Raw genomic sequence first — 22292 nt, forward strand, 5'->3', positions numbered from 1 at the left:
TGTTTCTGAGTTAGGTTGATTAAAATAAAGGAAGTATGACTACATTTTATTAAGCGCCAGGCATGCATACTTAATGCACTGGGAATGAAGGAAATGGTATAAAAATCAGTTGTGCCCATTCACAAGCCTAGAGATTGGCCCATAGATGAAAAGTAAAGGCAGATACAAATTATAGGACTCCAAGAAAGAGATGTATGTGTATTCAGGTGTTTTATATTTTATAAAACTTCATATTAACCCTTCTCCCCTCCCCCCCCAAAAATTTTCAATGCCTCTGGAAGATAAAATTGAAATCAAAATGACAAGAAAAGATATTAACTTTCCTGAAAAAAAAAAAAAATCATGAGTACTATAAAAAAAAGAGATTGCAGAAACAGTTTTGAAAGTGCAGGCTAAGAAACCAGATGGTGAATAAATTAAATGCCAAGAGCTGGAAATACAGAAGTGAATATGTGCTATATTCACAAACCGTTTTCCTTTGCAAAAATAGGTACTGCAACCAGAGGAAACTTCCACACTTGCACTATGGTTTTTTGGTCTTTATGTTACTGTAATTGCAAAATCAGTCTTGTCTGTCCTATCACTCCCAAAGTTGAAAAACGTAGAATGGTCGTTTTGCAATCTCCTGGGTGAGGTTTAGGAGCCCTGGTGGGGCAGTAGTTAAAGCGCTTGCCGCTAACCGAAAGGTCGGCAGTTCGAACCCACCAGCCGCTCTACAGGAGGACGATGTGGTAGTCTGCTTCCATACAGATTTACAACCTTGGAAACCCTAAGGGGCAGTTCTGCTCTGTCTTATAGGGTTGCTGTGAGTCGGAATCACCTTGACAGCAGTGGGTTTGGTGGTTTGGTTTGGGTGAGGTTTAAACAGGAAACCATGAGAGTCAAAGCATGGTCACCATTGTTGGAATATGATCCCCAAGAGAGTTCTAGAAAACTTACTAAATCAGAGGTAACTGTGCCCTCTTAGGAATTATTTGGCTCAGTTTAGGTCATAGCTAATATTCTTAATAACCATGGCCAGTTTTTTTTTTTTCTTTTAACATGTCTTTGTTTTTTCAGATCGATTCATTTACTTTGAAACCTAATAGAAATCTATATGAGCTGCTTATTTCAACCTGAATCAGAAAGAATTCTTCATTCCCTTTATGTCTTCCTTCCTTTGTTTCCACTCTCTACCTCTCTTTCTTTCCTCCGTACCCTTTCCCTCCCTTCTCTTTCTCGCCTTCTTTTCTCCTTCCGTTCCTCCTTTCCTTTCACCCTCTCTTCCTCCCTCTCTCCCTTCCTTCCTTTCTTCTTTGTTTTTCTTGATCACTAGGTTGATGAATTCAGTCATTCATTTATTTTTACATCTCACCTGATACTGGGGCCCCAAATCTACCAGTCATGACATCAAAGAAGTTTCCAATGTTGGTCTCAACGCTGCTGAAGATAATCCCACTGTTCTGATTGCTGAAGTGAGTTGCAAGAGAAGCCATGAATGCAATCTAAGGAAAGAGTTGGTGGTTAATTAATAGGCAATTAGCATGATCTGGCAAACAAAATTGAAAATTTATGTTGTATAAGATACCAAGCAAGTTAAAAAAAAAAAAGCAATACGGACCCCAATGTTCAAGGTTTGCAACCTTGGAAGGAAGGTCAAGAGTATATCATTATAGTATCTTGGTGTCATGCTTAGAAAGGCTTCCTGAACCTGTACAAGTCAAGGTCATGGTAGCTCCATAGACACATCCAAACTCCCTGAGGGATGGAATTGCTGGGCTGAAGGTTGTGGGGACCATGATCTCAGGGAATAGCTGGCTCAATTGACATAGTTTATAAAGAATATGTTCTACATTCTACTTTGGTGAGTAGCATCTGGGGCGTTAAAAGCCTGTGAGCAGCCATCTAGGATACTCTACTGGTCTCCTGCCTTCGGGAGCAAGGAAGAATGATGAAAACTAAAGACACAAGGGAAAGATTAGTCCAGAGGATTAATGGGCCACATCTACGACAGCTTCCACCAGACTGAGTCCAGAACAATGAGAGGGTGCCCAGCTATCACAACTGACCACTCTAACAAGGATCACAATAGATGGTCCCAGAGAGAGCTGGAGAAAAACATAGAACAAAATTCTAACTCAAAAAGAAAGACAAGACTTGTTGCCCTGACAGAGACTGAAGAAACCCTGAGAGTATGGCCCCCAACACTCTTTCATCTCAGTAAGGAGGTCATTCCTGAGGTTCACCCTTCAGCCAAAGATCGAAAAGGCCCATGGAACAAAACAAGACTAAATGGGTGCCCCAGTCCTGGGGCAGGGATTAGGAGGGAGGAGGGAACAAGAAAGCTGGTAATAGGGAACCCAGGGCTGAGAAGGGAGAGTATTGACATGTCCTGGGGTTATTAACCAATGTCATAGAACAATGTGTGTACTAACTGTTTGATGAAAAACTAGTTTGTTCTGTAAACCTTCATCTAAAGTACAATAAAAATAAATTAATTAAAAAAAATCATATCATCTACAAAAAGAAAAGAAAGGCTTTCCTTCCATACATCAACGTTTCATCCTCATTTACTTCTACTATATTTTAATGTTTGCTTTTTTTCTAATAAGTATGCAAGCCTTCCTTTTACCTACCATAAATGAAAATACTGATAGATAAGGCATTATAAATTGTAAAAATTTTGTGTAACAAGAAAAAAATTCTTAAACAAATTTTAAATACAGGAAACACATTTGCAAAATATATTTGAGATGAAACTGCAATACCCTTAACCTATATAAATGGCTGTTATAGCCCAATAAGGAAAACAGAAACATTATAAGGGACAAATGGACAAAGAATATGGACAAGCAACTCACATAAATAATTTTTATTCCAGTTGCAACAATAAATCAGTTCACCCCTCAAATAGATATAACACATATTCGCTTCTGTATTTCTAACACTTGGCATTTCATTTATTCACCATCTGGTTTCTTAGTCTGTACTTTCTAAAGTGTTTCTACAATCTATTTTTCATGTATGCTTTTTTTTTTTTTTTAGGAAAACTAATATCACATTGAAAATTGCTTTTTTGGGAGGGAAGAGTGCTAACATGAAGTTTTGTAGCATGTAAAAATCCTGAGCACATATAAACCAGGTTCTCCCATTGGCAGGAGTGTAAATTGTTAGGACCTCTCTGAAGGCAATTTAGCAATATATACCAACGTTTTAAATGTCCATACCTTTTGTCCAAAAGAACCCACCGTTTTAGGGTTTTATCTTAAAGAAAAAAAGTTCTTATACAAGTTGGTTTATTGTAACATCATTTGTAACAAGACTGGAAATAACTTAAAAACCAATCCATGGAGACAAACCAAATAAGTTAGGGTAATTGCTAACATTGTTATGCCATGGAGCAATCAAAATGATAATGTACATCAAGGCTTCTCAACATGTGTTTCAAGGAACAGTGGACTTTAACCATACTTTTTGAATGTTAAAATTCAACTATCAAAGAGTACTGGAAAAACTTGTATGAAGTCCTCCTTTTGTGGCTCTGCAATGACTATTAATATATGAAAGGATCTGAGAAGCCCTACAGCCAAATGACTTTTTAATTTTATTAACCTTGAATTATTTTTTTCCTCGAAAGATGCCCGTTAAATTCAAAATGCATTTTAAGGATCTTGGATGTTGATCTATACTTAGATATATATTGTATGGGAAAATGCCTTTAATCCATTGTTTAATAAAAATGCAAGCAACACAAGATCATTATGGTCTAATACAGGACTTTAAGTGAGTACATGCGTGAGGGGAATGTTGTGTGGGCAAACAGGAAAATATCTGCAAGGACATCTATAAAATTATTAACAGCAGGCTACACAGGGTAGATGTTCCATGGGGATTTTTTTTCCTTTCTTCACTACATCAATTGTTTTAAAATGAATTGTGTATTAATTTTACATTAATAAAAAAAAGACATTCATTTGTAACTATTTATTTACATGAAGAGATGTTCAGGATAGAGTCATTCATGAAATAAAGTAACAAAGTCGTATGTACTGTATGTTCCCATTGCTATTTAAAAATAATGAGTGTGTATAAATATGTATAAATCTGAAAAGGTATGTAACCACGTTCATAGTGATTGTCTTGATAGATTTTTTTTTTTTTTTGCTCAGTTTCTTTCTAATTTTTTTTAATGATTAAAAGCTATGGGAATAATTTTTAAAAGGCAAAAAAGAAAGTTTGCAGTTATCTAAAATGTAGAAAAATCATTTAATAAAACTAACATTTATTTGAATATTGGAAAAGCAGAACATTCTGTGTACATTTTCCTGTTAAAAATAATGCCATAATTTAACAGTCAATTTGGGTGTAAGAGAATCAAGGAAACCACTTAATGGCAGCACCCATTCCTGGGATTATAACATTACAAATACTTCATCTGTAATATTTTATGGAACTTTGTAAGCTCTGCTGAATCAGTAAAAGATCAGTGAAAAGAATTAATTTAAGAAACCTGCCCATGGTGACACCCACTCTGGCCCAATGAGTTTGGGAATAAAACTGTCTATTTGAGTCCAAAGATCTGAATTTGAATACCATATCACTTATCTAACCTACATCTAGCCTTATCACTTGGCAAGTCATGTAGTGTTTGGGCCTCAAGTAGTGGTTGAGTCTCATGTAGTGGTTGAGCCCTTCTATATCAATTAAGAGACTGAGGCACTACTATAGTAATATACTACTATAGTATATCCTACTATTGCTACTATTACTGGCATCCGAAGACAGGGTTGAAAGCCGATATACTAAACGTTAATAATAACTGAAAGGCTTTAGGACAATTCCACCTGGCAAGAAATGCTTTTGCTGAAACCATCATTGGAGAGTCACCTTTGAAAGTCAATGCCAGTCCCCCATCCAAATGGGTCATTGAAACTGAGCATGAATTAGATGACTCAATTCTTCAATTTGCAGGGATCATCTGTCTTCAAAGAATGGAAGTTGCAATGTGGGAGAGGTGAGAGAGAAGGAGGAGGGGATCAAATATGTGAAACCCTGGAGACTTTAGAGAAGGCCAGGAAAATCAACACGGGATGGAGGTGAGCATCAGACAGCGTGAGGGTATTAGAGGCAGGACAGGGAGGGGGTGACATCAGGATAGGAATTTAGAAATGGGAGTGAAGGCACCTGGAAGTCACCCTGCCTTCACAATCTGCCTAACATATGTCTTCCCTCTTTTGTAATGTCTCCTTTAAAACATGTGAAAGTGTTGTTGTTAGGTGCCATCGAGTAGGTTTTGACTCATAGCAACAGAGCGAAACACTGCCAGGTCCTGTGCCATCACAATTGTTGTTACACTTGAGCCTATTGTTGCAGCCACTGTGTCAACCCATCTTGTTGAGAATCTTCCTCTTTTTTGATGACCCGCTACCAAAAATGATGTCCTTCTCTAGGGACTGATCCCTCCTGATAACATGTCCAAAGTTTATGAGATATAGTCTCACCATCCTTGCTTCTAAAGAGCATCCTGGTTGTACTTCTTCCAAGACAGGCTTGTTCGTTCCTCTAGCAGTCCGTGGTATATTCAATATTCTTCACCAACACCATAATTCAAATACATCAGTTCTTCTTTGGTCTTCTTTATTCACTGTCCAGCTTTCACACACATATGAGTGGACTGAAAACACCATGGCTTGGGTAAGGTACGCCTTAGCCCTTAAAGTGACATCTGTGCTTTTCAACACTTTAAAGAGGTCTTTTGCAGCCAATTTGCCCAATGCAATGCTTCTTTTGATTTCTTGACTGCTGCTTCCATGGGTGTTGACTGTGGATCCAAGTCAAATTAAATGTTGTAACTTCAATCTTTTCTCTGTTTATCATGATGTTACTTATTCGTCCAGTAGCGAGGATTTTTGTTTTCTTTATGTTGAAGTGTAACCCATACTGAAGGCTGTGGTCTTTGATCTTCATCAGTAAGTGCTTCAAGTCCTCTTCACTTTCAGCAAGCAAGGTTGTGTCATCTGCATAATGCAGGCTATTAATGAGTATTCTTCCAATCCTGATGCCCTGTTCTTCTTCATACAGTCCAGCTTCTTGGATTATTTCTTCAGCATATAGGTCGAATAAGTATGGTGAAAGAATACAGCCCTGACACACACCTTTCTTGACTTTAAACCACACAGTGTCCACTTGTTCTGTATGAAAAACTGCCTATTGGTCTAAGTACAGGTTCCTCAGAAGTACAATTAAGTGTTCTGGAATTCTCATTCTTTGCAATGTTGTCCACAATTGGTTATGACCCACACAGTCAAATGACTTTGCATTGTCAATAAAACACAGGCAAACATTTTTCTGGTATTCTCTGTTTCAGCCATGATCCATCTGACATCAGCAATGATATCTCTTGTTCCACGTCCTCTTCTGAATTCAGCTTAACTTTCTGGCAGTTCCCTGTTGATGTACTGCTGCAACTGCTTTTGAATGATCTTCAGCAAAATTTTACTTCTGTGTAATATTAGTGATATTGCTGGATAATTTTTGCATTCTTTTGGATCACCTTTCTTGGGAATGGTGACAGACATATATGAATAAGTAGTTCTTCTAAATGATTTTATTGTAATTTCAGTGTAAAATTGTTGATGAAGCAAATTTAGTATCCCCTCAAGTGTTCTCCATTAAGCCAGCTATTCCAGGGCCGTCTAGCCATGGCATAATTGTGCACAGGGTCTGGGTTAGAGTTTCGAGCTTTGAGAATTTTGTTTTCTACCTTACTGAATAGCTTTAACTTGGTTGAGTGACATCTCTTTTCTTTATAAATTTATGTTACCACGTGGATCCCAGGTTGCTAAAATTCTTAAAGAGCATTCATTGAAAAGTTATAAAACTGCAGTTAGAATAACACACAAGATCTCTTAGTTTACCCTTAAAAAAAACAATGCCCAGAAAAATGATGGGACTTACCCCAGGTCATACAACCATCTTATATGCCCAAATAAAAGGTAAAGTTTTCCCATAATTTTTCTTTCAGACAAGAGTAGCCTTCTATTCCATAGCCTCCACCAGACTGAGTCCAGTACGAGATGGTGCCCAGCTACCACCATTGACTGCTCTGACAGGGATCACAATAAAGGGTCCCAGACAGAGCTGGAGAAAAATGTAAAACAAAATTCCAACTCAAAAAGAAAGACCAGGCTTGCTGGCCTGACAGAGACTGGAGAGACCCTGAGAGTATGGCTTCTGGATACCCTTTCAGCTCAATAATGTGGCCACTCCTGAGGTTCACCCTTCAGCCAAAGATTGAACAGTCCCATGGAACAAAACAAGACTAAAGGGATGCACCAGCCCTGGGGCAGGGACTGGAAGGCAGGAGTGAACAGGACAGCTAGTAATAGGGAACCCAGAGTTGAGAAGGGAGAGTGTTGACATGTCGTGGGGTTGTTAACCAGTGTCATACAACAATGTGTGTAGTGTTTGATGAGAAGCTGGTTTGTTCTGTAAACCTTCATCTAAAGTTCAATCAAAAAAAAAAGGTAAATTAAAAAAAGAAAGAGTAGCCTTCTATTAATTTAGTTTAATGTGCTTTAGATGATGAGATTTAATTGAGCAATTTGACTCAAAACTTTACACCTGTAGGGTCAATGACCTAAAAACATAATCGCAGAGACTTAATTGCATTACTTTGTGTGCATAGATCAATAAAATCTATTTGATTGGGAAAAAAAAAGAGTAGCTTTATAGTCTAGGTCTTTAAAAGCCTCTCATAATACAAGATGCTTGCTCAATTTCTTTTGTCCTAACCATACTTTTGGAAGACATATTAGCCAGAAACAATTTTAATAAAAAATGCTGATAGAAGTCCCATGGCAGAATCAGTTTTTAAATATTATAAATAAATTAACCCAGACTTAGTCATTTTTCTTGGTGACTTAATGTCACATTGTAAATTTTAGGGTGTGTTGACAATGAGAATTTTAAAGAAGACTTCAAAAAGAAATAAAGAATAGACAAGTAGGTACTTTGAATTGAGATAAAACGTCCGGTTATAGTGTCATATGTGTATTCAAAAAATTTTAACCGAAACTAATGTGATCTGGTCTGGAAAACTGTGGTTGAATGACTGAAAAAGAAAATGTTTTTAAGGATGAAGGGAGGCATTGATGATTTAGTTATATAATTCTTGCTTCCTATGCAGGAGATCTGGGTTCAATTAAGGCAATACACCTCAAGCACAGCCACCACTCATCCATCAGTGGAGGCTTGCGTGATGTTGCGATGCTGAACAAGTTTCAGCCGTGCATCCAGGCTAAGACAGGCTAGGAAGAAGAGCCTGGCTGAGCTACTCCCAAAAATCAGCCAATGAAAACCCTATGGATTACAATGGTCTGATCGCCCACCGATCATGGAAATGTGGCAGGACTGGGCAGAGTTTCATTCCATTGTGCATGGGGTCAGCATGAGTTGATGGCCAACTCAATGTCAGCTAACAACAAGTATGTAAACGTAACAAAATTGATAAAATATTATAAGTAGACATTTGACCGTTCCATGTATTTACCTAAAAGTTCATATATTCGAGCTGCCAAAAACTATTTTATTTCAGTTTTAAAATGATTTATTGAGTATCTTCTCATTTGGAAAACAAGAAATTAATTTATATTCAGGATTGCCTTGTTTTGGTCTAATGAGGTAGTAGGATTTTACTCTTCATAAATTTCTTCTTCCTAAGAATGCTCTTAAAACCCTCTAATGTTTGAACAGCACAGGCCTTATATAAACACATCCTGTGTGTAGATGAATAAATTGAGATTCAGATTTGCTCAAGATTGGCGGGGCTTGTAGAATCTCTTAAGCCTTCTAATTCTAGGCCCCTGGTGACCAGGACAGGCATATAAATCACCTGGAGATGGGGGAAAGGCAGTTTACCTGCAGTTCCGGTGGAACGCCGGGGTAGCCCTTCTCTCCTTTGGGGCCATGCTGCCCTCGCTCCCCTCGTGGCCCCAGGTCACCTTTGTCTCCTTTCTCACCTTTGGCCCCTTCATGGCCAGTGGCTCCATTATTGCCATTGTTTCCATGGTTTCCTTAAACAAGCAGACATCGTCACTTGAGAAAGCCCAGCCACTTTACTCACTCATATCATTATCTATTTCTAGACAGCCATGAGTGATTTCTATGCCATTCTAAATATGTTTCTGTCTTTATAAAGTCTTCTGCAATGGACGCATACCACTTTTACAACTGGAGGAAAAACAAAATCATTTAAACAAATGATAATTTTGAAAGCAAAACTTGGACAACAATTTCAACCCTTCACTTTGCCACTAAAGGACCATTTTTACATAAAGTTTTTTTTTTTGGCTGAATTTCAGGCCCTTTCGCTGTTTGTTTTGTATGCTACCTTTGGTCAGGTATCACACCAGGCTTGAAATCCTCTCAGGATGGTGAAATTCGAGTGTTTTCAGGTTAATGTGCTTAAATGACAAAGCTGTTTCCTAATGAAAAACATTCAGCCAAGGCTACCCTGTTTTGTAACCTCAAATTCTAGAGAATTTTCTAGAGAAAATTCTAGAAGCATATGAATATCCCCATCACCTCATCTGCTGGCAGCTACCCTTGATGTTCAATGACATAGATTCCAAGCCAATTATCACAATTTAAAGTCTAACAGAGGGTTTGCTAATTTTAAACTTGGTGTCATGTGGGAGCCTTTCAAAAGTATAAAATTTAAACCTCATTTGACAATTTTTTTTTTATGTTGTAAAAAAATACATAACACAACATTTGCCAATTCCACAACTTTCAGGTGCACAATTTAGTGGTAGCCATTAGCATTTGACAATTATAAATGTCAGTGAGGGCAAGTCAGAGAAGAGCAAGTAGACTGCTGCTGAACCCTGAGAAAGGGTCCACCCCCAGGGCCTGGCCTGAGAAGGAAACAGACAATAAATCCCCCAATAGGTTTGGGGTCCTAGTATAGAGGGGCCTGTGCTGCCCTTTCCTCTGCAGGCCCAGGGCAGGAGACTGTTTCAGAACCCCCCTTCCCTAGCAGCACAGGAACAACAAAGTAGGGATGGCTGCATGGTCTACAGGGGCCCTGATGCAGCTCCACAGCATTCTCCATTCCACACGTGATGCTGGAGCACAAGAATGTTTCCACGAGCCCAAGACAGGCATGAAAGTCAGCTGAGAGACAGCTGAACACGGGGAGGCCCTTAGGCTGGGGTAAGGAAAACCAAGCTGGACAAAGGAGTAGGCAGAAGAGTATATGATAAACATGTGGCACTAGATAGAGGATGACAACCTGATCTTATGGCTCTCATCTCCATGCCCACCCTCGCCCTCACTTCATAAACACTCTGGAAATGGGATATAATATACAGTAAACAGGGCCCTGTGGCAGAAACATTGCAGCAAATAGTAGGTTCCAGTTAACATAATTAGTGCTAACCACCCCCCCCCCAAAAAAAACCCCAAGCCTACTGCTGTTGAGTAGATTCTGACTCATAGCCACCCTGGAGAAGAACTGCCCCATAGGATCTCCCAGGCTGAAATCTTTATGGAAGCAGACAGCCACATGTTTCTTCCATGAAGCTGCTGGTGGGTTTGAACCACCAACCTTCGGGTTAGCAGTCCAGTGCTTTAACCACTGCACCACCAGGGCTCCTTATAACTAATGCTAGTGAAGAGTTTCTCAGCCTGTGAATCTGGTATTCCCCTCATGATGGGATTCTGTGAGGGGTATCGAAAATAAATACTATAGAAGTTATACTGTTCCACCTAAACCAGCTTAATAAACCCAGCTCCCCTACCTAACTTTCTTTTAGATTTCCCATGCATACCCTTTGGACTACAACAAGTGATTCCAAATTATTTGTTCTTGCCTTTTATTTGGCACAGTCTACAGTTAGCCTAGCAACAGCACAACTCACTCATCCTTACCTGGAATGCCAGGGGGGCCTGGAGGTCCAGGGGGGCCTTGGTAGCCTCGGAAGCCGTAGTCTCCATGGCAACACTTGCTGCAGTCCGGGGGCAGTCCTCCGGTTTGTGGAGGCTTTAAGAAGATACAAAGAGAAGCTTCAGAGAAGGATACCCACGGGTAATTAGGATTTTTAAAATTTCTTCTGGCTTTGGTCCCTAAGTGAGCGTTGGTTTAACTTCAAACGACCCACAATGACCCAGCAGAAAAGATGGTGGAGGGTGGAGATGTCAATGGCACAGGGTCAGGGAGTAGTTAAGGAGGGCTGGGTGAGGTAACAAGAAAAGAGCATGAGAGGTGGGGGAGGGCTGGGGGATAGGGTAGTACCTGAGGAAGTACTCTCCTGCCGCTACTGTTCTACTCTGTCCTATAGGGTCGCTATGAGTCGGATTCGACTTGACGGCAGTGGGAACTGATGACAGCAAAGAAGGAAACTCCTTTAGGAGTGGGTTGGAAGCGTTCATTCCCTCTCTCTCCCAACTGCTAATTGCCCAGGTGAAGCTGGGTTGAATAAACGACCCTCGAATTACAAGAATTATCAACCTATTTTTTAATATATTTATTAAGCATTTTTAATTACAGGTGGCCCAAACGGTTAAGCACTCGGTTACTCACTGAGAGGTTGGTGGTTTGAATCTAAGCTGTGCCTTGGAAGAAAGGCCTGGTGATCCACTTTCAAAAGATCACAGCTTGAAAACCCTATGGAGTGCAGTTCTACTCTGACACACATGGGATCACCAGGAGTGGGAATCAACACTGTGGCAACTTTTTTTTTTTTAATTAATTCATGATAGAAGCCCCTGGGTGCAAACAGTTAATACTCTCAACTGATAACCAAAAGGTTGGAAGTTGGCGTTCACCCAGAGGTGCCTTGGAAGAAAGGCCTGGCTATCTACTTCTAAAAATATCAGCCATTGAAAACCCTGTGGCACAATTTCTACTCTGACGCACATGGGGTGGGTCACCATGAGTCAGAGTCAAGTCGAGGGCAACTGGTATGCTCATCATGTTGGGTTAAGAGTTCTTAGAAACTGCTTATCATGCTGGCTTTTCAAACACAGCATGTTTAAGTTGCCGAAGGAAATTTATCCAACAAATTTTTATTTATTACCTACATTTGGAAACAACTTCAACTTCTTAAAAGCAAGGATTTAACACGATATTCTGTTTCATATTCCACTTCAAATTTTAAAATGATTATCACATTGACTGAATCAATATTTAATGTGTATTTAATGGGTACTAAATATACTCAAATATGACAGAGTTAAATGCTTATTTATACACAAAGACATCTCTAAAATTGGTGCCTGCTGCCAAAGAGCCTGAGATCTAGTGGAAGGTGATTGGCAAAGGAGCTCCACTTGCTTTTAAAATTTTGATTCTCATCTAAATTGGCAAGTTGCCCTTTAATTACATCATACAAAATGTGTGGAAACTTTCCTAGACACCCATTATAACCCAGTGGTCTTTTGAAAACAGCTATTGTTGATAAAGGATTCATTTAAAGACTGAAGGAAAAAAGAAGAGAAGGAGGGAGGAAGAGAAGGAAAATTTCAAGTTCAAGTTTTCTCCATCATTAGAAATTCCAGCAAAAAATATCAAGACTTCGCTTTGCTGCATGTTTAGGTCTTACTTTTTTTTTTTTAACAAAAATGGCTTGGGCATTTTCCTCACTTTTCTGTCCCTTTTTCCTAAAGGTTTTCACCAGGCTATTCAGGGAGAACACAGAACGATATTTGCACCCCAAGTATTCTCCTGCCACAGCTCAGAGCCCAAGCCTTGAGTGATCAGAAGCTCACAATTTAACGCAAACTCCTAGTCTAGTCCCCATTTCACCAGGGCTACCCTGGTCTTGCAGGTATGGAAATCTATGAAACCCTCTTTGTCAAACTGGCAGAGGAAAAGAAAATCAGCTACAGGATTTGGTCTGAGATGAGGGATTTTAAGACATTTGGAAAATCAAAGACACCATGCACCACCCAATGCTCTAATCCAAAAGTGTAATTTGAGTATTCCATATTTTCCGGGTATCCTTTTCCTAATGTGAAATACAGCTTTTTAAGCTCCAAGAAATCCAGGACTCTGCCAAGAATGGATTTTTAGGGAAGGAGAAGGGAGGGGAAGGAGGGAAAATTCTGAAGTGGAACTATTTGTTTAAGAAGAGAATTGAAATACTGTGACTCTTGAAAATGTCAGAAAGACCATGGGACTGGAACCAGGGTTCCTGTCTGGGTTCTGTGTGACCTGAGTGAAGTCACTGTCTCCCTGACATTGCTTTCCTTGTCTATCCAATTAGAGGATTAGATAAGATAGTCATGAATTTTCTTCCCAGCTCCAAGAATCAAAGAAAGATACTGAGGCCTTTTTCAAAACCTTAAATAATCATTTAGAAAATATTTTGTTTTTAAAGTCTAGTATCTGGGGAAGAGGTGGGGGTGCTCTGTACCAGAGCTAGCTAGGGCTAGATGTGTGTGCTCAATGTACTTGGGGACACCTCAAGAGCATAGAGCTGCCACCAAAGCAGCAAGAGAATTCAGGGTATTGCTAGTCAGGCAGATCCTGGAAACCTACCCTCCTGCGAAGTTTTATCACGTGTTCCTGGCCTTGTCTTTCAGTCACCTGCAACAATGGTTGTGAGTCTATTGATGGACTGTGAGAACGAGTTGGAAAGAGTATGCTAACTCAGAAGTCTTCTCCTAGGTAAGGGAGAAATTACATACTAGATAAGTGTTATATGTCTGACACCCTCTAAAGTTTATTAACTCCTTTCACCAAATCAGGTCGAATTTGTACGGACATGCAAATAGGCAGCATGGAAGAAGAGGGTTTTCCCCAAGATAAATTCCGCCCATTTTGTAGATGGAAGTTAGGGGCAGCTAGTCAGAATTGAGTTCTACCATTATTAATTGTGAGCTCTGCTGGTGCAATGGTTAAGAGCTACAGCTGCTAACTAAAAGGTCAGCAGTTTGAATCCACAAGCTGCTCCTTGGAAGCACTTTGGAGCAGTTCTACCCTGTCCTTTAGGGTTGCCGTAAGTTGGAATTGACCGAGGAGTCCACGAGTGGTACAATGGTTGAGCTCTTGCCTGCTAACTGAAAGGTTGGCAGTGTGAACCCATCAGTGGTTCCTTGGGAGAAAAGACCTGGTGATCTGCTCCTGTAAAGATTACAGCCTAGAAAACCCTGTGGGAAAGTTCTACTCTGTCATATACCCAAATCAAACCAAACCCATTGTCCTTGAGTTGATTCCGACTCATAGCGACCCTATAGGACAGAGTAGAACTAACTCATAGGGTTTCCAAGGAGCACCTGGTAGATTTAAACTTCCTACCTTTTGGTCTCTACAAGTCAGAATTGACTAGACAGCACATACACACACATATCAAAAATTATTAACCTAAGATTGGCAGTTTGAGCCCATCCACAGAAGAAAGGCCTGGCAATCTGCTTCCTTAAAGATTACAGCCAAGAAAACCCTATGGAGCTCAGTTCTACTCTGTAACACATGGGGCCAACAGAAGTCGGAATCAACTCAATGGCAACAGGTTTATTATTAAGTGGGGTCTAGAAAAGAGAGTCCATAGCTCCTTCTGTAATTCAAGGAAGAGGGAAAGAAAGGAGAAGGGAAGTGCGAGAAAAGAAGGAGGGAGAAATGGATGCCCAGGAGGATGAGAGGAGACTGATAAAGGCGAATGACAAAGAAACTGCAGAGAAGAAAATGTCAGAGACCAGAGTAGGTCTGCCTGCCTCATCTCTCAGCCCACTCTAATCCACCCCAAGCCCACAGCCAGAGTTATCTTTCTAGAACACAAACCTGATTACCTCACTGCCCCACTGGGAATGACTGAACAAACGCATTGGCAAAATAAGGTCTAAACTCCTTAATCAGCCAACAAAATCCACCCCAAGCTGGCACTAAAATATTCCTGGCTAGTCTCGGTGTCTTCCTCCCACGACCCAAGAGCTCCAGCCAAGCCAGCTCCTTACGGGGTCTTTCAATTCTCTTCATTGTGGCACATATTTTTATCTCTGCCCCGATACCTGTTCTTTTTGTCCTTTTGTCTCACCTTTTAAGATCCAACTCAACTATCACTACCACTCTGACACCTTTTCCCAGCTGCCTTTGGTGCACTGACAGGAGCCCTGGTGACACAGTGGTTAATTGCTCAGCTGCTAACCAAACGGTCAGCGGTTCAAACCTACCAGATGCTCCTCAGGAGAAAGATGTGGCAGTCTGCTTCTGTAAAGATTTATAGCCTTGGAAACCTTATGCGGGCAGTTCTAAAGGGCAGTTGTACTCTGTCCTATAGGGTAGCTATGAGTGAGCAATGGGTTTGTTTGGTTTAGAGTCCTTCTGGTCCCCAGATGGAAACCCTGGTGGCATAGTGGTTAAGACCTATGGCTGCTAACCAAAAGGTCGGCAATTCAAATCCACTAGGTGCTCCTTGGAAACCCTATGGGGCAGTTCTGCTCTGTTCTATAGGGTCACTATGAGTTAGAATCAACTTGACAGCAATGGGTGGGCCCCTAGATGGCACAAATGGTTTGTGCTCAACTACTAACCTAAAGGTTGTTGGTTTGAATCCACCCAGTGACACTATAAAAGAAAGGCCTGGTGATCAGCTTCCATTAAGATTATTGTTGCTGTTGTTAGGTGCTGTCTAGTCAGTTCCAACTCACAACGACCCTGTGTATAACAGAACAAAACACTGCCTGGTCCTGTGCCATGCCCACAATTGTTGTTATGCTTGAGCCCATTGTTGCAGCCACTGTGTCAATCCATCTTGTTGAGGGTCTTCCTCTTTGTTGTTGACCCTGTACTTCACCAAGCGTGATTAAAAAAAAAAAATACATATATATATATATATATATATATATTGCTCTTGAGTTAATTCCAACTCATAACAACCCTATAGGACAGAGTAGAACTGCCCCATAGGGTTTCCAAGGCTGTAATCTTTAGATTTTCACTTTAAGACTGCCACATCTTTCTCCCAAGGAGTGGCTGGTGGGTTTGAACTGCTGACCATTTGGTTAGTAGCTGAGCTCTTAACTCACTGTGCCACCAGGGCTCCTACCAATGGACAGAGTGTCCCTAATTGAATTTAGGATTGTACTGTGCTCTTCTTCTTTCACCATTCTCCCCATCTCTTCTTTTATCTTAGTCTCCTTTTTTCTTATTCATTTATCTATTCATTCACCAAGCATTTCCTGCTGGGTGCCAAGCTTTATGGTAAAGACCAATGATAGAAAGATAAATACATTTAATCTCCAATTTCCAAGGAGTTCTGAAGAACTCTAAAATAATATCAAGCCCACTGCTGTTAGTAGATTCCGTCTCATGGTGACCCCATATATTACAGAGTAGAACTGCTCCATAGGGTTTTCTTGGCTGTAATCCATTAACTCCCCTATGGGGCAGCTCTATTTTGTCTTATAGGGTCATTATGAGTTGGAATTAACTCAAGGGCAATGGTTTTTTTTTTTTTTTAATCCATTGGTGGAGGAGTTGTATTAAAAGCCTCCAGGATATCAGTAACTTAAATCTCCATAGTATCCCCTGTTGGAACTTTGTTTGAAAATGTTCAAAAATCCAGGATAGAAAGTGTAATTTGAATTTCAGTGGCCTAGCCAGAAAATAATAACCTTTGACAATCTATATCTGCCCTCTACTGCCTCACGCTGTCACTGCCAGGAAGGAACCAAGAAAGATCGCATCTATTGAAACGGGACCAGTTGCCATAGAGTTTATTCCAACGCTTGGCGGCCCCACGTGTGTCAGAGTAGAACTGTGCTCCATAGGGTTTTTTCTAATAGCTGATTTTTTGAATATAGATCACCAGGCCTTTCTTCCAAGGCACCTCTACACAGATATGAACCAGAATAACAGTTTGTACCACCCAGGGACTCCACTGAAATGGGAAGTCCACATCAATCCTTGGACAAAAGCAAAAACATCTCCACCACTAAAAAAAATCCCCCAAATCAGCATTAATCACCTTTAGCCAAAAGAGTGTTAGATGAAAGAACAATCTCCAAAAGTAGCTATCAAAAAACAGGATCGTATTTAGAGGTTATCATTTTTCCTACAGCTCCTTAAAGGAACATTTTTCTCCTACACAGAACGGTTTGGGCAACTGCATTGTGTGGTCACACTGGAAGTCCCAGGATCTCCATCCTGATCTGCAGTTGCGTGTGATCCCAGTCTGCTCATATAACCACTCTCAAGTCCAACCCAAGCCTCTCAATCTATGATATGAGGTGTTCAGATTTCAACCATATAACTTTTTCAGGGACTATTTAGTGCACAAAAGCAATCAATTTGTGCAGTGAAACCTATTTGTTCGTGGACTGTGTAATTGGAAGTAATCCTTCCTTCCCCCTGCACCCCGATATGTTTTCAGCACACTAGATATCCAGAAGGTAAGTCAAAATCTGTCTCTCCCTGTTCATAATGTTTTAAATTCGATTTAGTTTCACCAATTTGGAACTCACTACACTAGAGCCTTAAATCACTGCCACGTTGTTATTATTAGGTGCCATCAAGTCGGTCGTGACTCAAGCAACCCTAGACACAACAGAATGAAATACCCCCCGGTCCTGCACCATCCTCACAATCATCGCTATGTTTGAGCCCATTGTTGCAGCCACTGTGTCAATCCATCTGGTTGAGGGTCTTCCTCTTTTAAACTCACTCCCATACCACCCTAAAAGAGTTAATGATGTTTCCTTAGCTGTTGAACATATACCTGGAGAAATAAATCAAGTCCTCTGTGAATATCAGGCATCAAATCATACACTATGGTTTGCATTTTAAATACACACAGTCCTTTTTTGTTTTGTTTTAGCTGTAATTCTTTTTTTAAACAAGCTGACCTTAGAGGTTTAGCAACCAAAAAAAAAAAAAATTAGCAACCTAGAATGCTATAAATCCAATAGCAAAGCAGGCTGACACAAAATGGCCCAGCCAATTCAAAGCATCACAGTTGATTGTTTTTGACAAACTCAAATGGCAGCTTCTCCCTGCTCGGAAGAGTCAAGAAATCCAACCCTCTTAGGATGAGTAAATGATTATCTACAACAATCCACTTATGTGTATATGTCAGCAGTCCTCTTTTCGGCATCAACAGAGTAAGAAAAGCAATCAAATTATGGTATAACAGGGAGCTGGCTGCCCACGTGCCCCTTCCTGATGGGCTAATGATAGGGGCTTTTTTGTACAGCACTGCTTCCCTCTGCCAGTTTTTCTGTCTAGCAAAGACTGAAGTTCCACCAGCAACCCAGAAACCCATAAGCATCTTAGCAAACTTCTCAAAAGCGTTGATCCTAAGAATCTGAGCCAAAAAAAAAAAAAACAGCAGCAATAGCAAAACCCATTAATTAAGCTTTGACAGTAATCCTTAGAAGAGAATTCTGAGTACCTGGCCCCAGAATGGGATGATCTGGGCTAGGTCATCTATCTCGGGGTGCGGTAGCTCATCTGGTCTCAGGGGTTTTAGGTCTGCAGAAGTGTTATTATCCACAGTCCCAGTTTTAGGATAGCTCCGCTCTCTCACTTTCTCCCTCCTGGAATCGCTACGGCCAGTCTGCTGATGGCTTTGTACTATTCTCGCCACCACTTTCTTAGGTCTTCCGCTCACCTCCACGTATTCTTCTTGACACAGGCAAAGTGGGAGGAAAAATAGAGCCAGCAGGTGCCAACAGATGAGCTGCGTCGCGAGCATGGTTCCCAGCAGGGCTCGGAGCCTCCGGGAGAAAGGCCGGGCTCTAGGCACTGTGGTCTCCTCAGGGAGATGCCAGGACTGGAGCTGAGGGCTGCAGCAGCCGGGCGGTTTTATACTTCGGTGTGTAATAAATAAGGCTGCTGGCAGCCGGAGTGACAGCAGCCCTCCCCCCAGCCCAACAGCCCCCATTCATCATGTTCCCACGCCCCGGGAAAAACGGCGGGGGAGCACAGCTCCCAGTTGGTGGGGTTCATAAATGTCACACCTTGGCACGTCTGGTGAAAGTGAGAAGAAAACATACACAACGAGCTGGAAACAGAGAACATGTATCCAGCGGTTTGCTTCCGTGATTAGACATGGAAAGGCTGCGGTCTAAAAGGCTGGCGGTCTAAAACATCTTTTGGAAAAACCTACCCTTGGGCTTGCCAGGAAATTCAGGCTTAACTGCATCAATACCGTCTGAAATGGGAGGGAACCCACTGGGGAAATCAAGTGAGCGCGTGCAGGCTTGTTGTATGGTCAGTGCTTCTCCACTCTGCCCTGCTTTAACTAGTTCATTTCCGCTTCCGGATACCATCAGAGTCCCCGGGTGGTGCAAGCAGTTAACACGCTTGGTTGCTAACTGGAAGGTTGGAGGTTTGAGTCCATCCAGAGGCACCTGGGAGAAAAGCTTTGTGATCTGCTTCCAAATACCAGCCACTGAAAACCCTAGGAGTGTATTTGTGCTCTGACACACGTGGGGGGTTGCCGTGAGTTGGACTCAACTCCATGGAAATTCAGTCCCGGATCCCATCAGCAAAGGCAGTTGGGCGACCACAGAACAGAGCTGAATCCAGGTGCAGCGGCTCTGGATTCCATAAAAGTATTTTCCTGTCCTAGACCTTATTTCCTTTTCTCTTCCATTTCTAAGAGCCAAAGTTAAAATTAACCAGGTCACTTACTGCCAGATTAAGATCTAACAGCCAGCTTCGTGTTAGGAGAAGGTTGTTTGTCTCTGGCTACTCTTCCTTCTCACATATTCGTTGTTAAAATGGAGGAAATGGAAAGCTCCAAGGCAAACACTACTCCAAGCACATGAAGATGGAGAGAATTATTATCATTTCCTTTATTTTAGTTGCTATGCTTTTATTAATTGGAACAAATAGCAAACCTCGTAGTGATAACACAGAGAATTTATACAGCTTTGTGATTTAAAAGTGCCTGTATTTACTTATTCTTTCATTTAATGTTACTCAGTCACTCACTTAACAAAAAGTCACTGGCCCTCTCCCATGTGCCAAGGATGGGCGAGACCCTGGGAACTCAAAAGAGGATGAGTGGTATGTGATGCTAAGTGGACGAGGGTGGCACTGTCAGAAAGACAAAGCTTGGAAAGGCCCAGCCTGCTGGTGAAGGGACAGAGCAGCTGGAGAGAGGGGAAAGGAGAGAGGGCTGTTCACAGATGTGCGCCTCACTCAGCGAAGGCCTGTCAGCCAGAAGTTACTTCCTGAACTGGCCGGAAGTGTAGAAAGCCAGCCTGGCTGCTCAAACAGCTGCCTCTGGAGCTCACAGCTATACACAGAAAAGATTTGATGGTGACAGAGTGGCAGAGCTATTCTGTAAAATAAAAACTCTCCAGTTCATTGATACAGAAGGCTTGGTCAAATGGTTTACATTCAGCTACTAGCCTAAAGGATGGCAGTTAGAATCCACCCTGCAGTGTTACGAAAGAAAGCCCTGGCAATCTGCATCTATAAAGATTACAGTCAAGAAAACCCTATGGAGAAGTTCTACTCTGAAACATATGAGGTCACCATGAGTTGGAATTGACTTGCTGGCAGTGGGTTTTGGTTTTTTGGTCAAAGAAGGCAGTTCCTACCTAGTGAAGTAAAGAAGCTCCACCAGCCTACCACCCCATTCCAAAAGCCTACCATTGAGCGTCTAAAATTTCTTCCTGGAGGATCCTTTGAGTTCTGTGATTAGCACCGTTGAAAGGCAGACACCCTTGAAAAGGGTAGCACATAAAACTGCATTACTTTTACTGACGATTTCTTTAAGAGGCCTGGGGCTGGAGAATGGTGAAGGATGGCACCTGGGTTGGTGGCCAAGCAAGTGGATGGGGCACTGCTGTAGGAGGAAGGACAGCCCGGTGTCTTTATGGGGGAAGCCAGGGATGCTGGGAGCAGGGGCAGGAGGGAGGCCTGGGGAAAAAAAGCAACAGGGAAATGACAAAGTAAAAAATGACTCAGCAACAGAGAAGGAAGGAGAGTCAGGAACAGGAGGAGGAAATGGAACGCAACTGTCTCCTTTACCATAAGACCAGAAAAACTAGATGGTGCCCAGCTACCATTACTGAACATTTTGATCAAAAATTCTACAGAAGAATTCTGATCAAAAGGGGTAAAATGTAGAACAGAATTTCCAAATTCTCATGGAATCCATGAGCCATAGAGGCTGAATGAACTCCCAAAACTATTGCCCTGAGATAATCTTTAAACCTTAAACCAAAAATATCTCCTGAAGTCTTCTGAAAACCAAATAATAAACCAAAACAAAAAAAACCAACAATTGTCATTTGTGTTGATTCTGAGTCATAGTGACCCTGTAAGACAGAGTGGAACTGCCCCATAGGGTTTCCAAGGCTATAATCTTCATGGAATCAAACTGCCACATCTTTCTCCCATGGAGTGGCTCGTGGGTTCACACTGGCGACCTTTCTGTTAGCAGCAGAGTACTTAACCACTGCAACACCAGGGCTTCTTAACGAAACAACAGTTTAGCTTAATTAGTAAAGATTGTCTGCCTTGAGCATTGTGCTCTTTTGAAGAACTATATGGGATCAAATTGGCAACAGCAACTTGTAAGATTAGAAAGGAAACAGGGAGCAGTGGGTTCATGTTCATGGCGGAAAAACAATTCGGAAAAGGAGCGTGAGAATGGTTGCACAACCGGAAGAATGCCATCAATGTCACTGAATTGTGTATGTGGAAATTGTTGAGTCGGTTATGTTTTGCTGTGGACATTTTCAACAATAATTTTTTTGAACGGATCTGAAAACTAAGTCATCTAGTTCACGAGTTTTCTAAGAGCTGCCTCTGGCTTGGAAACCTTGGTGGTGTAGTGGTTAAGTGCTATGGCTGCTAACCAAGAGGTCGGCAGTTCAAATCCACGAGGCGCTCCTTGGAAACTTTATGGGGTACTTCTACTCTGTCCTGCAGGGTCACTATGAGTCGGAACAGATTCAATGGCATTGGGTTTGGTTGTTTTTTGTTTTTTTTCTGCCTCTGGCTTTTGCAGTCAGGTCATCCCCACAACCTGGATCACCTGGCTCAGCAACCACCAGTCAACCTCTTCTAACTCTCAATTGCATTAAAACTTTTCACTGGTATTTTCAATCCTTTCACCTCTTGTACTGACCCCCACCCCTGGCTACAGATTAAAGTATACCTGTTGTTGTTTTCATTGGTAGGTACCATTCAGTCATTTCAATTCATAGCAACCTCATGTGACAGAGTAGAACTGTCCCATGGGGTTTTCTAGGCTGTAATCTTTAAGAAGCAGATCGCCAGGTATTTCTCTTTTGGAATTGGTAGCTGAGCACTTAACCACTGGGCCACCAGGGGACCTTAAAATGAACCT

General features: G+C 41.4%; 1 protein-coding gene across 2 annotated transcripts in view; it reads right to left on the reverse strand.

Moving 5' to 3' along the window:
• Positions 1–18776, reverse strand: part of C1QTNF3 (C1q and TNF related 3) — a 27345-nt gene extending 8569 nt beyond the window's left edge. Inside the window, exons 1-4 of one of the 2 annotated variants that reach the window (XM_003407944.3) lie at positions 18372–18776; positions 10912–11023; positions 8899–9053; positions 1355–1484 (exon numbers count right to left, since the gene is read on the reverse strand). In XM_003407944.3, coding sequence (XP_003407992.1) covers positions 1355–1484; positions 8899–9053; positions 10912–11023; positions 18372–18674 — 700 coding nt within the window. In that variant the 5' untranslated portion in view covers positions 18675–18776. The remainder of the gene's footprint in view (positions 1–1354; positions 1485–8898; positions 9054–10911; positions 11024–18371) is intronic. The other variant, XM_003407943.3, reaches the window with a different exon arrangement.
• Between the last annotated feature and the right edge of the window lie 3516 nt (positions 18777–22292).

This window comes from Loxodonta africana, chromosome 2 (assembly GCF_030014295.1).
Source record: "Loxodonta africana isolate mLoxAfr1 chromosome 2, mLoxAfr1.hap2, whole genome shotgun sequence".
NCBI lineage: Eukaryota > Metazoa > Chordata > Mammalia > Proboscidea > Elephantidae > Loxodonta > Loxodonta africana.